The sequence below is a fragment of the Camelus dromedarius genome, chromosome 23, assembly GCF_036321535.1.
Source record: "Camelus dromedarius isolate mCamDro1 chromosome 23, mCamDro1.pat, whole genome shotgun sequence".
NCBI lineage: Eukaryota > Metazoa > Chordata > Mammalia > Artiodactyla > Camelidae > Camelus > Camelus dromedarius.
In genome coordinates, this window is record NC_087458.1 from 19983779 (window position 1) to 20000601 (window position 16823).

The 16823-nt window shown below is 39.2% G+C and overlaps 2 protein-coding genes across 4 annotated transcripts in view; one reads left to right on the forward strand and one right to left on the reverse strand.

Moving 5' to 3' along the window:
- Window positions 1-4400, reverse strand: part of ANKRD45 (ankyrin repeat domain 45) — a 33518-nt gene extending 29118 nt beyond the window's left edge. Inside the window, exon 1 of the mRNA XM_010984537.3 lies at window positions 4345-4400. Within this exon, the coding sequence (XP_010982839.3) occupies window positions 4345-4377 (33 nt within the window). The 5' untranslated portion in view covers window positions 4378-4400. The remainder of the gene's footprint in view (window positions 1-4344) is intronic.
- Window positions 4401-9818: 5418 nt separating this feature from the next.
- The window catches only part of KLHL20 (kelch like family member 20), a 36799-nt gene continuing 29794 nt past the window's right edge, over window positions 9819-16823 (forward strand). The window contains exons 1-2 of one of the 3 annotated variants that reach the window (XM_064477996.1): window positions 9819-9969; window positions 10895-10958. In XM_064477996.1, coding sequence (XP_064334066.1) covers window positions 10936-10958 — 23 coding nt within the window. In that variant the 5' untranslated portion in view covers window positions 9819-9969; window positions 10895-10935. Of the gene's footprint in view, window positions 9970-10548; window positions 10568-10894; window positions 10959-16823 lie in introns of those variants that run through there. The other 2 variants (XM_010984540.3, XM_064477997.1) reach the window with 2 other exon arrangements.

Below are 16823 nucleotides of genomic sequence, written 5' to 3' on the forward strand. Positions count from 1 at the left end.
ACCATGACTCCACTGTAAGATTTGGTCCAACTCATCTGAGATGGTTTCATTCAATTCATTCATTTTACAGAATAAATATACAGGAAACTTGTAATCCTTTTGAATGCCTGATATCCAACTCTCCACCCTCCAACCCCACCCCCCGACACACATACTTCCTTGAAGAACCTCAATCTCCATCTTAGCAAATTATTCTAACGGAAGATAAAGCTAACTTCCCACTCTCCATCTCAGCACAAGCTTGGGGGCAGGCACATAAGTCAGGCTCAGCTAATTAGCTACTCGGTCCTAGGATTTTGACTCTTTTTTTATGTTGCTGTTCATCTTTGCATTATTCTTTTTATTAACATATAACATTGCATTAGTTTAGGGTGTACAACAGAACGACCTGATATATGCATATATTGCAAAATGATTACCACAATAAGTTTAATATCCAACACCTCGTATAGTTACACATTTTTCTGGTGATGAAAACTTTTAAGATCTTAGCAACTTTCAAATAAAATACAGCTTTGTATTCCATTCAATATACTACTGTAAACTATAGTCACTATGCTTTTGGTACATGCTCAGGACATATTTATCTTATAACTGAAAGTTTGTACCTTTTGACCACCTTCACTTATTTTACCCACCACCTACATCTGTCTCTGCCAATTACCAATCTGTTCTCTGCATCTATGAGTTCGTTTTTTTTAGCTTCTACACGCAAGCAACCGGGACCTTGACTCTTGAACATGGGACACAAGGACATGAGGGGAGTTGAAGGTCATTCATCACCAGTGACAGCAACAGTACACTAATCAAACTTTCTGCTGTGAGAACATGCTGTGGTTCTTGTGGTCTGACCCTCCAGAGTTCCCTTGGTTTCTGCTCATCCAGCCTCCCTAATCACATGGGCCCCTGGTAAGTATAGTACTTAGACATAGTTCTTTCTCAAAGTCTAATCTCCCCTTCTTTAGGAATAAAATCCCATCCTCTTCTCTCAACCACACTTAAAAAAATTTTTTTTTAATTTCAAACCACAAAACTAATTTATTAGACAAAACTAACAGAAACCACACTTTTTTTCAAACCAAAATTTATATTGGAATAAAACTATTTCCCAGTCTCTCTTGCTATATGGTACAGCCATATATCCAAGTAGTTGACAATAGGATGTAAGTAGATACGTAGTATGCAACGTCTAGAAAAGTATCATTCCTTCTCACCGGATTGCAAGCATGATAACTGGAGCTTGCACAGCTAACTCAGACCATGAGGTGGATGTCCTGTCCAAATACATATATATTATTTCTATTGTAATATATAGTATATAGTAGTTTATGATATCATGTTTTAATTATATATGTAAAATATATAACATCTGTTAATAAAGTAACAATTAATTGTTCACTTGTAATGGACACTTTTGTCCTGGGCACATTGCAGTTGAAGGAGGATTAATAAAAAAATGGCTGCACTTAGGCTAACAGATTGCTTGTTCTTATGCTTGCCCTTAAAACGGTCAACTGACCTGACTGACTGGTTGCTACTCACAGTTTCAGGCCCACTGTTAAAACTAAAGCAATTGATATTACTGTTTCTACTTTATTCCAGGAATTGAAAGCAATAATCAAACTTGGTCTCTGAGTCCTTTTCCAAGGAGAAGGTCACAGGACTGTAACCTTAAAAAATAGCCTGAATTACCAAGAAGACCACACCTTGAGTGCTTATGAGATAAAGAGATCTAACCGCTGGCCTCTATAGAATTGGTCTCCTAGAGGCATCATATCGCCATTCTAAGTTTTCTGATGAGAAAATGATTCTGTTGCTTGTTATCAAGGCTTTATTGTTTGAACTGTATAACCACCCAACCCCATCCCTAAGGTGGGTTCACAGCTTTGAAGGCACTAGCCTGCTGTGAGTCCCCTTTGCCCGGCAAAGAAATAAAATTGCCTCTCTAAGCTCCAAGACCTTGTCTCTGGGTTATTTGACTCATCGGGGACGGGGGCCGATCTTTCAGCAACACATTTATTAGTATATTTGTATATATATAATTAAATAAAATATTATTTGTCCTTACAAAATCCCATTCTATTTTTTACATTTCTGGGGTGGGGAGGTTGAGGTTATTTATTTATTTATTTATTTATTTTACTGGAGGTACTGGGGATTGAACCCAGGACCCTGTGCATGCTAAGCACACACTCTACCACTGAGCTATATACCCTCTTTGCCAATCTATTTTTTTTTAATTAAAGCATAGTCCATTTACAATGTTGTGTTAATTTCTGGTATACAGCACAGTGATTCAGTTATATACATATATATATACACATATAGATTCCTTTTCATATTTTTTTATTATAGGCCATTAGAAGGTATTGAATATAGTCCCCTGTGCTATACAGTAGGACCTTATTGTTTATTTTTTTTAATTGAAGTACAATTTATTTACAATGTTGTATGAGTTTCTGGTGTACACCATAATGATTCAGTTATATACATCATTTTTCATTACAGTTTATTACAAACCATTAAATACAGTTCCTGGTGCTATACAGTAGGGCCTTGTTGTTTATCTATTTTATGTATAGCAGTATCTGCAAATCCCAAACTCCCAATTTATCCCTCCTCACCCCCTTCCCCTCCCTGGTAACCATAAGTTTGTTTTCTATGCCTGTGAGTCTGTTCCAGGATCGATCATTTTTAAGAGTGTAACAAAGTCCTAAGACCAGAAAGATTGAGGACCACTGCTTTAGAACATATATGTGACCTAGCAGCAGCAGACAGTCTTGCAGAGGAGGCTTGCCCCAACCTGGCTGCTGTAGCAAGGTGAGGAAGCTCTGTAGGGAGGGAGGGCAGCCGGGCAAACCACCCCCACCGGGGAGGAAGGGAAGACACAGCAAGAGCTCAGTGTAACCGAGTGAGACAGGGAGCACCAGAGCCAGGGAGAGCTACTAAGCTCTGACCAAACCAGGAGAGAAGTGTTCACAAGGTACCTGAGCTCAGACATGGCAAAGGGACCCCAGACACTTCCCCACAGATCTCGTGAGCCACCCAAATATATCCACATACCAAGACACCATCTCAAAGAGATAATCAGGGAGCATTTATCTGAGAACTTAAATGTCTTTATATGAGAAATTAAACATTTGACAAGGAAGCCATTTACAGATTAAATTTAAAACCAACTTAACATTATTTTTTCCTAATAACAACTGAGTGCTCATGAAAGAAACTAGATCAGTCACAAAAATAAATTACATTTTCTTTGCCTGGGAAAGTTGTAACATGGATGGAAATTGCAACCCACTACACATAACCGAAAGTTCACAGAGAATATGAGCATGGAGAGGGGAGAGGGGAGAGAGGAGGGCTGGAACGCTGAAGGCAGAATGGCTTACTGGACTATGGGTCAGAAGGCCCATGCTTTAGTCCTGATTCTGGTATTTATTAATTATGCGACTTTTCCGAACTCACTCTCCTCATTTGTGAAATGAGAGCAGCACCTGCTCTGCCTTACTGAATTAGGGGAGGAAAACAAGTCTGTAAACTTTTCCTTTCAACTATAAAGTGTGAGCTCTTTTGAGGCTGCTAAGGCACTAGTCTCAGACAATCTCCTAAATCCCTACCCCATCGGTGTCACAGTCTGGTGGGAAAGACACAAGTAAATCAGCAATGACAGAATGAGATGAGGGACAGAATGCAGATAAGGAAAGGGTGCTTGGAGCGTAAAGAGGTTGGACCTCTAAATTAGACTCCGAGTGCCGAGGTCCTGGAAATGCTTCCCAGAAGAGGTTGACACTTCAGTACCAAAGAGCAGGAGTTTTAAAAAGAGGAGAAAAGGGAAGTCCAGGCAATGGGATTAGCATACACAATGGGCAAGGAGGCAGACCAGCCGGCCTGAAGTTGTGGTAGCGGAATAAATCTGAAGGGCCTTTTAAGCCAACTGAGTTTTCTCTTAAAAAAAATGTCGTCCCTTGAGGATTTTAAGTCTCAGCTTTAGGAGAAGGCCTCAAAGGGCGGCCCTGGGCTCTCCAGGGTTAAACAATAGGAAGGCCCGAGGGAGTGGATACAGAGGGTGGCAGCCCCGCCTCGAGAACAGGGAGGTCGGGCCCAGGGTGCAGCGGTCACTACTGGGCACCAGAATCCGCCTTTCGGCCTGAAGCCAAGGAACTGGCCGCGGGGCGGGACCGGCTACGCAAAGCTCGGACAAAGGCAAAGCCTGGGGACGCCGCGGTTGAAGCCCATTCCCCGCCAGCCCCTGCCGAGCAGCCTGGCGGGGAGATGCCCATTGTCCCCCATGCCCACTGCTGCGCCCACCCCCGGCCCTGGGCCCAGGAACCCGGGACTCACCGCTCCCCGGGACCAGCCTTCCGCGGTTACCATGGTGACGGCGCACGCCGCGCGCAGCAGCTCCGCCCCCAGCGCCGTGGCTCCGGCGGCGCGCGAAGGTCAAGGTTACAAAGAGCTGGAAGCGCGAAGCAAAAGGTGGAAGGGCGTTCATCAAAACGATTAAAAGCGCTGTGTTCGGACAGTGACGTGCCGGACTTTCCCCCTTTATTTTGTAAGTTTTCTGTAACGTGGTGTATATTTATTTTACAACTTAAAAAATAAAATTTAAAAATACGATGTGGTACATTTTTGCAGGCCTGTTGTAGTCTTATCTTTGGCCTCTGAACGAAAGCATTTTCATGAAATATGAAGATGCATTCCAAAACTACGAAAGATTCTAATTATAACGGACAATTTGATTGATTTTCTGGTCTACTGGGGGTCTTTCTCCTATGGTTTATGGCCACTGTCACCAACAAGTAGCGGTTCCTAAGACCTCACCAGTGCCAACTATGGCAGGAGTGGTAGCAACTTGGAAACTATATCTCTTTTGATACAGGAATTTAAGATTCAAAACACACGACTTTTTAAAGGGGGGAGGGTAGAGGTGGGACAGGAGCATTGAAGAAACCAGCAGAGAGGGACTAAAGTTACCCAGAAATTATATAAATGTTCACACCGATCACAGAAATGAAGACCAGGGAGTTTGTACTGAAGACAAACGTGAAGGAAAACATTTCATTTCTCTCCTGTTTCTACAAGGAAATTATTAAGGACGAGTTAATATTTTAGAGGAACTCTAAACATTTGAGTTCAAGGCTGAATAGCCTAGTTTTAAAATGGATAGTTGGCCTAAAGCCCAAGTAAAATATCACTATTGTAGATCTGAACTTCTGGAATACAAGAATAATTTTGAAAAAATTTTGAACTATAATTATTGAAAATTTCTTATTTGAATAAGTTGTGATAGTCAAATTCCAGAGTTTGACATTATAGACAAGAACAATAATCTAGGAGCTTTGTCAGTTGCCAGCTTGCTCCTGCAGTCACCCATGCAGCACATTTGCTCTACTAAACACTCATTTCTTAACCAAAGTTAATAGAGGAGCAAGACATTTTAGGTATTTCACTTTTGATAGGTTCTTTTTTTTTCATAGTCTTTGGTTTGGGGAGTTTTTTAATGTATGGTTGGAAGATGACTTATAGTGCATGACTGTTTTTAATTAATCTTCATTGGTTGTGAAGGATTCCCAAATACAGTTGTTTCTTGAAAGTCTTAAATTGAGTTAACTATCTGAAAAGTAAATAGAATTATTTTTAGTGCTCTGAATGCTAGAAAGAGTGGGAAGATCTATTCAGATCTGGGAAACCTAAGAGCAAAGAGGCCTTGTTCTCTTCTTAACTGCTTGTCAGAAATAGCTGCATGATTCAGTTAAGCAGACTACATTAGAAACAGCCTGATGAAGGAGATTCCTGCCTCCACTGTGGCCCAGATGCAGCACATAGACACCTGTGATCACCTGTAACTCCTATTCCCTCCCACCCAAAGCTTGGAATTAGAGTATGGAGAAGAGCCATTGGATCTGAAGGGGACAAATGGATGTACCAGAGACATATCAGCAACAACCTATGGGTACTAACGATGGGGATCCAGAGAAGACAGTGAAGGCTGAGTGTACAAATGACTTAAGGAGCAGATGAGATAAGCGCTATTCAAGCCCCTCTGAAATTAGGTCAGCTCCAAAAAATTATGGTAGAGAGGTTTCCAAATTGATTGCATTCATTTTTTTCTACCCTAGGAGAATGGATCCTCCAAAAAGAATTTAAATTATTTTAATTATTATTATATTGCTTAAATTCCATAGTTCAGAGACTAAAACTCATGTTCTTTATACAATTTAATTTCTAATGGAATAGCAGTATTTCATGTATTTCATGTAACAGTATTATAATGAAATAACTAGCTGAGAAAGTTACTTGAAGGTAATTTAATGTAGTTTATAAATAATTATATTCCCTTGACTGAAGGTCTATCATATGCTAAATCATCTCTAATCCTCAGAGCAGCTCCGTGAAGGTGGTATTATTTTTCTTCAAACTGACACTCAGCAAAGTTGAGTCGCCTGAGACCACACAGCTAGGAAAGGGCTAAACCAGGAGTTGAACATAGGTCTGTCTGGCTTAAATCACCACAGGATTGCCACTGGTTAGATATAAACGAATTACATATTAAAAGACCCTGTCCAAAATGATAATTTAATTATACAATAATCTATCTTGAGCCATCTTTTTGGCAGTAATTAGATAATATTAATGTCATTCCTGGTGTACGACTAAAGGGCTGTTTCTGTGTATAGCTCACCTCCACAGTTGAAAAGTGAAGGAAAAAAATTTTTTTTTAATTTCTTCTGTATAGCACAGGGGACTATATTCAATATCTTGTAATAACCTTTAATGAAAAAGAATATGAAAATGAATATATGTATGTATATGCATGACTGGGACATTGTGCTGTACACCAGAAATTGACACATTGTAACTGACTATACTTCAATTTAAAAAAAAAGTGAAGGAGGAGGTACTGAATATCCATGGTTTTTGCCTGCCCATCCTTCCTCTTCTGGTTATGGTGCAGTTTTCTCGGAGGGAACCCCTTTGGCCCACTCTCAGCCCATATGGTTTAGGTGAGGCTGATCCCCCTCCAGATCAAGTCCTGTCCAAGTAGTGTTTTCTACACCCCAAGCCATAGTGATTAGGTCAGGAAGAAGCATAGCACATAGATCAGTGTAATCAAAGCTAATCTTGAATTTTGGCCAGAGCACTAAGTAAGTAGGCATTGTTTTTTCAGCCCAGGTTAAGAGGATGTCACCCTGAGCTGCCAGTAACTATCTTGCCACCATGTGTAGAGAGCTTGACAGAGCCATGAAAGAGCCAAGAAGTGAACAAGAAACTGAATCTTGATGCCATCACTTGAGCCCTGGAGCTAGACATGCCCAAAGCCATTTTTCCCCTCCTTTTTCAATTGTGTAAGTCAATGAGTTATTTTTTTTCCTAATTAATAAAAACATTGGATTTCTGTTACTTGTAACATCAATGCCCCATAATATGGAGGGGGAAAATATATGATGGCTTTATTTTTACTTTTATTTTTACTGAAGTACCTTCAGTTACTGTGTGTCAATTTCTGGTATACAGCACAATGTCCCAGGCAGGCATATACATACATATTTATTTTCATATTCTTTTTCATTAAAGGTTATTACAAGATATTGAACATAAGTTCCCTGTGCTATATAGCAGAAATTTTTTAAAAATCTATTTATATATACATATCGGCTAACATTTTTAAATCTCAAACTCCCAAGTTTATCCCTTCCCACTCCCTTTCCCTGGTAACCATAAGATTGTTTACTATGACTGCAAGTCTGTTTCTGTTTTGTAGATGAGTTCAGTGTCTTTTTTTTCTCTTTTTTTAAAAAAAATCCACATATGAGTGATATCACATGATATTTTTCTTTCTCTTTCTGGCTTATTTCACTTAGAATGATGATTTCCAGGTCCATACATGTTGCTGCAAATGGAATTATTTTATTCTTTTTTTATAGCTGAGTAGTATTCCATTGTATGAATATACCACAACTTCTTTAACTAGTCTTCTGTTGATGGACATTTAGGTTGTTTCCATGTCTTGGCTATTAATGTAGTGCTGCTATGAACACGGGTACATGTATCTTTTTTAATTAGAGTTCCCTCTGGATATATGCCCAGAAGTGGGATTGATACTTAAATTCTTTATACCTGAGTCTTAATTTCCAGAAAATGGGGCCTTGATGATAGTTCCTACCTCTTGGATGGTTGTTGTGAGATGATATACAGCACTTAGCTGTGATCAGCACTTGAAAAATGCTGCTGCTATTATTACTATCAGATTATACCCTCAGATGTCAGGCATGGTGTTTTCATTTCATTTGTGTAGCCATTGGGAACCATTGAAAGTTTTTATGTAGAAGAGGAAGAGGATGAAGGTGATATTTAGAAAGATGCATATGACAGCAATAAAGAGCTTGCTTATCCATAAAATGAGAAAGGAACTGGGAGAACTAATAGAAATAAGGAAATTGAGGGAAGGTAGCATATTTGGGAAGAATAAGATGAGTTGTACTTTGTGGATTATTTTATATGTAACTGTAGATCCCTTATGAAGAACAGCTAAAGAAAATCTGGTTAAGTTTGTGTTTAGCCTATGAAGTTATCAGGAAATCAGCAACAGTCTTCACTAATGTTACTGAAATTGTATCACCTACCCTATCATTTGTTTGTTTTCTAAACATAGAGCAAAATTCGGGTGGCTGTGTGCTAAGGGAAATCAGACAAAGGACTAAGTGAAAAAGAATTTTCTTTCCTTTAATACTAAAGTGAGTTCACAGAAGTGTTTGAAGTGTCTGGTGGTGAATACTAAATGAAAGGGCAAGCCGACATAGTCTTAGAATCCTGAATAAAACTCTGGTGTCTTGAAAGCTAAACTGGGGGAAACCTGGAAGGTCGGGTCTATTTCTGATTTGCCTGGGGATCCTCAGCAGTTTGCACGCAGTAGGGGCCTAATAGATATATGTCAACCCCATGTATGTGCCAACTAAAAATTGGCTCTTGCTATCTGCCTCTAAAAGGATTAAATCACTTTGGCACTTGTCATCTACCTACCTCTGCTTGGATTAAATCACGAACTGCTGCAGCCGCTGACCTCCAACACTCCCTGAAGGGAGTTCAGGGTGGATATCAGGAATGAGGAACTCTGCTCTGGCAAAACTGGAAAACCGGCAGAAAAGGCCTTCAGATAGTTAGATATTTTCAGATTTTATGAGCCCAAATTCTTGCATATCTCCTCACATCTAGAAAAGCACTAAAATCATTAATGGTGGCGTCTGATCCTCGTGACTTAGCAGCAAGCCTCCGTCTAAATATGTACTTGACTGTATGTACCCCACCTTCACTAAAATCATATATAATACTGAGTCCTCCCCACTCCCACCCCTCTTCTGAGCAGTTCCTAACAGCTATCTGAAGTCTTGTCTCCAGAGCTATAGCCCTCATTTTGCCCTCAAATAAAACTTAACACAGAACTCTTACGTTGTACGACTTTATTTCAGTGGACATATGCATTTGTCAATCACTCAGTCTACAATTAGGGAAAAGACTGTGCCACTAGGAAACCTACCAGCTACCTATAAATAAAAATTCCTAGCTTCCCCTGATTCCTCTCATCTTTCTATTGGATTCTGCTGGAGAAAACAAAGAAGAAAAGAGGAGGCTTCAGTATTCAAACACTGGCAGTTCAGCGGTGAACTTGTACGGTAGTTACCCTCGGGATACAAGGAACTGGATACAAGGACAGACCCAAATCCCCAACGAATGGTGTAGCTACTTCCTGATCCGCCCGGAACCTCTTGGCGGAGTATGTGGGTTCTAGGAGGAACGATTTAGTAATGGAACCACTTCCTGCTGCCGAAGTCGGGCGAGGGGCGGGGAGGAAATAGCGCGAGGAGCGGCACCCAGCTTGCGCTAGCCCCGGCAGAGAAGGAGGCCCAAAGGAAGAGGCGGGCGGAGGAGGCAGAGGAGGCTGCGGCGGCGAAGAAAGTGTCGGAGCCGGTAGGTTCGCAGCCTTGGAGCAGGGGACACTGGACAGCGCCCAGGACTCGCTTTGCAAATCTGTGCTCCCAAGTTGCGGAGCTGCCCAGTGGGGTGGGAGCCGTGCTTCGCCAGTCGCCTGTCAACTGGCATCAAGAAGGTGCTTTTGGGGCAGTGGGGCTGGGCCTTGCGGGGCACCAGAGTGCGATCGAGCTGGCTAACAGCCCTGCCCCGGAGCCAGGGAAGCGCTGGGCCGTTCTTTCCGAGGGCGTGGGCTCCACACTCTGGACAGCTTCCCTAGACAGGGGTTGGAATTCGGGGAGAAGGAAGTGGATACTGTACGTCCCACTTAACCCTCGGGACCTAGCGAGATCATGCCAAGTGGGTGATGGACATTGTTTTGGGGACTGAAGGAAGGACTTGTAAAGAGGTTGTTAGTCTGGAGCCTTCGTTTCTCTGCCCTGTTCTAGGTGACCGGGCTATCCGAAGCAGAGTTGTTTGTTTTTAAGGCAAATGCCTACTCCTGCTCCTGTCGCTTCCGGACAAGTTGACAGCTTTCAGCCTTCAGATTAAACCAACATAACATGTTCCCTTTCCAGTCTATCACGTTAAAACTGCTGTGGGTATCTGGTGAATGCTCTGTAGGGATACTTAATAGTGAGGTCAAAGTTAAATGCTCCAAGCACTTTTTGAAGAGAGAAAAGACTAACCTAGCTGTTAGAACTGTTTTTAGCTCACTTTCCCGTGCCTTCACGAATAATCGTTTTGGCGTTCAGAGTAAGGATAGTTGTCTTAAGGGACTAGGTAAGGGTTATGATTGTGCATCTACCTGTGGTCTAATAGGATATACAGTTATTTTTCACTGAACGACATGATTATATAGAGATTGTTACTGAAAAGGTCAGAAATTATTTTTATTAAGTTACTGCTTTTTTGTTGTCTTTAGGTTCGGCTTTAGAGTGTGGTGAAGGGTGCTTTTCATGGTGCATGGAAGGAAAGCCAATGCGCAGGTAGGCATCTAGGAAGAAAACCTTCAGTTTTACTAAATGAAATTCAGCATGTAATAATCCAGGCTTCATTTTAAAAATTTTTAAAGATTTTCAAATCTTACCAAATTCTGCCTGGAACTAATGATTCTTGTCCTAAAATAAGTCAAAAGAAATATCAGGAATTAATAGCTTTTTTAAACTATTTTTTAAATTGAAGTATAGTCAGTTACAATGTGTCAATTTCTGCTGTACAGCATAATATCCCAGTCATGCATGTATACACATGTATTCATTTTCATATTCTTTTTCATTAAATGTTATTACAAGATATTGAATATAGTTCCCTGTGATATACAGAAGGAATTAATAGCTTTTTAAATAGAATAAAATATAGAACTTAAATTTCTAAACAGTGCTATGAATTTTATGTAGTTATTAACATTTCAGTTTTTCTTTTTACATCTTAATTTTTTGTGATAATCATTAAGTGAACTATAATACTGTATGGGTTTATTATAGTCTTCAATTCCCTATAGAATGTAGAGGGTTCTGTTGCCATATAAGAATAATGGTTATTTATAATACACTGTAGTGAATATCTAATTATGGTTTTGATTATTTCATTGATGTTCAATAATACATTTGTTCTGTTAATTAAAATAGCTGCATTGAAGGGAAGATTGAGGACTAAAGAAGGTATTGTGCATAATAACTTAATCTATGGAAAAATAGAATAGTGTGTGGGAAAATATAGACAATTACAGACCCTCCCAACCCTAGAATTTAGTAATTCTTTTTCTCAATCTGTTCAAACACATAGGACTCAAATTCGTACTGAAACAAAATCAGCCCATTTCTATTTCTTCATTTTTAAAACTCATTTTCCATTTATTGAACTGTGTATAATCATCTGTTGTTTAACATCAAATATAAATAGCTCTGTCAGTCCCTTTTAAGAGAAGAAACATTTCGTGATGGAAGTAGGACTTAGAACCAGGAGCTAGAAGCAGAATACATTTTTCCAAATCTGTTATGACTTTTGATTGCTCTTGAGCTGTTTACCTTCTCTGTGCCCCAGTTTACTTCTCTAATGTATATGATCAAGATGTTGGGAATTAATGAATGCTTGCAAATGCTTTGAGATCTCCAGATTAAAAGATGATATGGATATAACAAATGCCATTATCTTACTTATATTTTACTCTATAGTAGGACTATTTGAAAGTACATGAAGTTAACAACACATATATTAAATGCTTCATCACTTCAACTTCTAAAATGATTGCAGAAACCACTGATTGCTTCTTATCCTCAGCTGCCATAAATGTCATAACTTATGTAATTGTTAAAATAAGAGCTTTTTATTTTTTAAAAAGAGAAGGCACAGCATGGGAATGTTTTTGGTTTATCAGTAATTTCTGTATAAAATATTTGTTTAATCATTCATACTTACCCTTTTTTAAAAAAATCTTGCTTTATTATATGATACTGTCAATTATTACAAATCATGTTGGAGAATTCTGGTGCCATTAATTGTTAAATTGCTGCTGTTTCTTTTCATCACTATCACTTGGCCAGAACTTGGCTTACCATTGCTCCCTGGTTTTACTTTTACCTGCTACCTATGTTAATCATGGTCACACTTCCCTACCCTCTCATTGGGCTGTCATTCTTGCTGCTATGACCCAAAAAGCAGTCTCTGGAAAGTAATTTTGGGTTTATACTTAGCTGTTATTGGAGAAGCTTTGGATGAGAATAACTCTTTATATTGAGATTAGTTAAATAAATGTTCATTCTCCCTAGAGTATGAGCTCTTTGAGTATCATATGTCTTCTGTATCTTTGCATCCCTGGCACCTAATGATCACTGAATAATTGTTTGAATGACAATAGCTGAACAGCATCTGGAGATTTTTCCCAGGGGGGTGGGGTGAGACTTTGAACAGGAAAAGATTGAAAATTGTTGTTAGGGGTATCCTAATGCTTAATAAAGTTTTATGAAATTGATTGGCATTTTATTAGCAAAGCTTCATTGCATTCATTTATTTAACTAGCTATTATGTGTAAATGCAACAAAATTTAAAAGATAAAATAGGATATTTAATGAAAAGTAAGTCTCCCAATGCTGACCTTGGCTCCCAGTTTTCTCCAGGGGAACCATTTGTAAGCGGTTTCTTATGCATTCTTTCACAGTATTGTAATGCATGTACAAGCATATATAAAATATCTCCGCTTTTTTAAAAACACTCATGTCAGCATATCATGTACATTCTTCTGTATCTTTCTTTTTTCACTTCACACATTATCTTGTAGATTATGACAAACACATATAGACCCACCTTATTCTTTTTAATAATTACATAGTATTCTCTTGTCTGTAGGTACCATAGTTAACCAGTCCCATTGAAAGACATTTAAGTTATTTCAAATGATTTGCTGTTATGACTGGTTCTACAGTGAATATCCTTGTATGTGATTTTTGCCCAATTGTGTACATATAGAATAAATTCCTAGATGTAGAATTGCCCAAAGAGTATGTGCATTTTAAAATTTTTGTTAATATTAACAGATTCCCCTCCGTAGAGATTATACCAATCTTCAGTCTTACCAACAATGTGCCTGTTTCCCAAGATACTATTTTTAATCATTTTTAAAATTTAGAGACACTAAAGCATTTTGAGATGTAATTCTTCCTTCTTTCCTTAAATATATAAGTAAGAAATTGAGCTTGATTTTATTATGAATGGTTTATTCACTACCATTTATATAGTACTTGTTCTATGCCTGTATACTGCATATATACGGATGAAGTGATGGAAAGACGTGAGCAGACTCCGTAATGCAACATGAACAGGGTTTTAATAGAGATGTAAACCTCTGCTCTGTGGAGATGAGGAAAGCTTCACAGAGATGGTGATATTTGAGCTGCATCTTCTAGAAAGGATAAGAATTTGCTTTAAAGAATGTACTTTAAAGGATAAGAATTAAAGAAGGGAGGTAATAAAGGACACTATAAACAGAAGGAACAGCTGTGCCACCACCAAAAAAAAAAAAGATACCAGGACCTGGAAGTGCATGACATATATGGAATGGTAAGTATATCTGGAGTGCAGAATATGTGAGGGAGAAAGAAGGGGGAACAAGGGGGAAAAAATCATGGAAAATGAGGCCACAACCATGGGAAAGAGTTTGACTTCACCCTTTAGGTATTTCAGAGCCAATGGGCATTGTTATACAAATCAGGTTTGTTCTTTGGACTGATATTTAAGAAGAAAGGACATGGACTAGAAAGACAGAAGAAATGATGTCAAAAAACTAATTTAAGGGAGTTGTGGTAGTTTTGATGAAAGCTGATAAGGACCTGAAGTAGATCTGTGGCAGTGGGGATTAAGAGAAGAGAATGGAACTGAGGTTGTTTAATAGTAAAATCAAAAGGATTTGGTGAATATAGAGTGAAGGAAAGGTAACGATATAAATGACTCCAAAGAGTTCAACTTGGGAAACTAGGTGCTGCTATAATCAAAAACACAGGAAAAGGCACAGGTTTCAGTAAGCCCAGAACAGATTCTCTCTCATATATTTTAATGGTACTGTGTCTAGGAAACAGCCAGGTAAAGATAGCATGTAATTGGAATATAGGTCGGGGGCAGCAGAGCTGTTTGGGCTGAAGAGAAAAAAAAAAATTGTGAGTCATTAATATGCTGAAGATTCTTGAAGTTGTAGGTGTGGGTGAGGGTACAACGGAAAAGGAGGATGCTAAAAACAGAATCCTAGGGAGTACCAGGGGAGTTTAAGGTGTGACCTAAGATGAAAACCCAGGGAAGATTCTAAAGTAGGTAAGAACCTTTAGGTTCTTTGGGTCTTGTTTAATTTAATTGTATCTAGAGTTTTTATTGATACTGTTCACTCACAGTGAAGAAAGATGAGCTCCTTGAGTTCAACATCAAAAGTCAAATCCCATCCAAATCTCTTGTCTTTAGAACTTCCTGTTTAGTCTAGTCAGTCTAAAATGTATGCTTAAAAATAGTAGTATGAGATACACCTGCTTGATTTGGCTTTCTTGGTGTGGCATGCACTGTAGGTTGGCTTGCTCAATGCTTTTCCTTCTACTATATATAGACACAAGAAAAATAAATATTATGCTTGCTGTCTTTAACCTTCTTCGCAATTTGGGTTGGCTGTGTAACACATGCTGCCAGTGAGCTGTCAGTGGAAGTCGCTGAGAGGTATCCTAGGAAGACTCGCTTTCCTGACATAAGGGAGACCAGCTTGCTTGCGTGGCCATTTGCCCTTCCTCCATCTTGCCTTGATTGCTGGCCAAGGCACCCAGTGCTGACCCTCCGTTCATCCAATAAACAGTGAGGAGATGTCTTAGGGCAGAAGCATTCATGACCTATTTTCAGTTCCTTCATGTCAATTCTTGAGGGATTGACAGCTTGGCTTCTTGGTCTGGAATCAGGTATGGAATGTAGTGCATAGTGGGTGCTCTTCTAAGAAGCAGAATTGGCACTTTGAGGTGTTCTGTCTGTTTTGAGGATTTGTGTGCTCAAATCTCTAGCTCTCCCCATTCAAGTGTGCTTAGGACTTCAAATGAGTCAACTCAGCTGAATCTTTTTAATGAGCAGGCTGTTAATTTGCAAATTAAAACAAAATTTTTGAAGTGTAAAAGGACAGATACTCATTTAATAGATAGGAAGCACAATTCTAAGCGAAGGAAAGATTCTGCAGGTCTTGGACTAAGAGATAAAGCTTAATTTTAAATGATGTAAATTTAGAAGGCTATGTTTTTTAAACCTTTTATTGTGCTTGATTTCAAGTTATCGTAGCCACTTACAGAAAATGACTCTTTCCTCAATTAAGAATATTTCTTTGGAAGTAGGTCTGAGGAACAAGTGATATGATAGCTCTGAAATTTAAGTTGACTCGCACATTTTGGGTGGGTGGAAATATTATTAAACGTACTTACCAAAAATTGAAACATTCCTTTAGCAAACATGAAGAATATTTTGGATATTTGATTTGTTCTTTGGTTTTTCTTCCTTTGTGCACATGGTTTGATTCTTCTATCATTTAAGGAGATTTCAGTAATAACCCCTCCATTTACCTAGCTTACGTTTCCTTGACCTCCTAAATTCCTGTGACTTTCACGTTCACCCACTTCAAAAATTCATGCCTACTATCACTCAGAAATCATAGGTCCCCGTAACTTGTTTTCTGACAATAACTGCAGCTTTTCCTTGATCCACTCATAATCAACATGCTTTTTGCCCCTTGTGTTTTTACACAATTTACTCCTACAACCACTTCAAACATTTTCTAGCTACCACCCAACTCCCGAGTTTGTCCGTGGCATTTCCCAACTCTAGATTAATGCAAGCATTTATACTCTCTAACTTGGGCTGTTGGTTACTGCAGGATAAAACCAGCCACTGGCAATTCATGCTACTGTGTTCAGAGTCTTTAATATCGTTGGGACCAGCAGTGACAGCTGACACTATTTCTGTGAGTCCCTAATCAATGCCTACTCATCCCGCCAGTAGCTGTGTCGCACCCGTACTCATTCTTCTCGTGATCCTGTTAGCACTCCTCTCAGTGGCAGCAAGTGACCTGCTCCCCCAACTCCCAACTTCACATTAAAAATAGAGGCCATCCGGCAAGAACTTCCTTGAGCTCCTGACGCCTCCTTACCCCAAAATAAATATATCTGTTTCCACACTCTCCTCATCTCTTATGCTGGGCTCTTCTTCCTTTTGTCTAAGGTCCATTCTTCTCTCTCCCGCTAAAACTTTCTCCCTTTGAAATTACTGTGACTTAATTATACTGAGTAGTTTAATTCTCTTTGTTATGATCCCGCTATCTCTAGAACAGTGGTTGAAAAACAAAATCC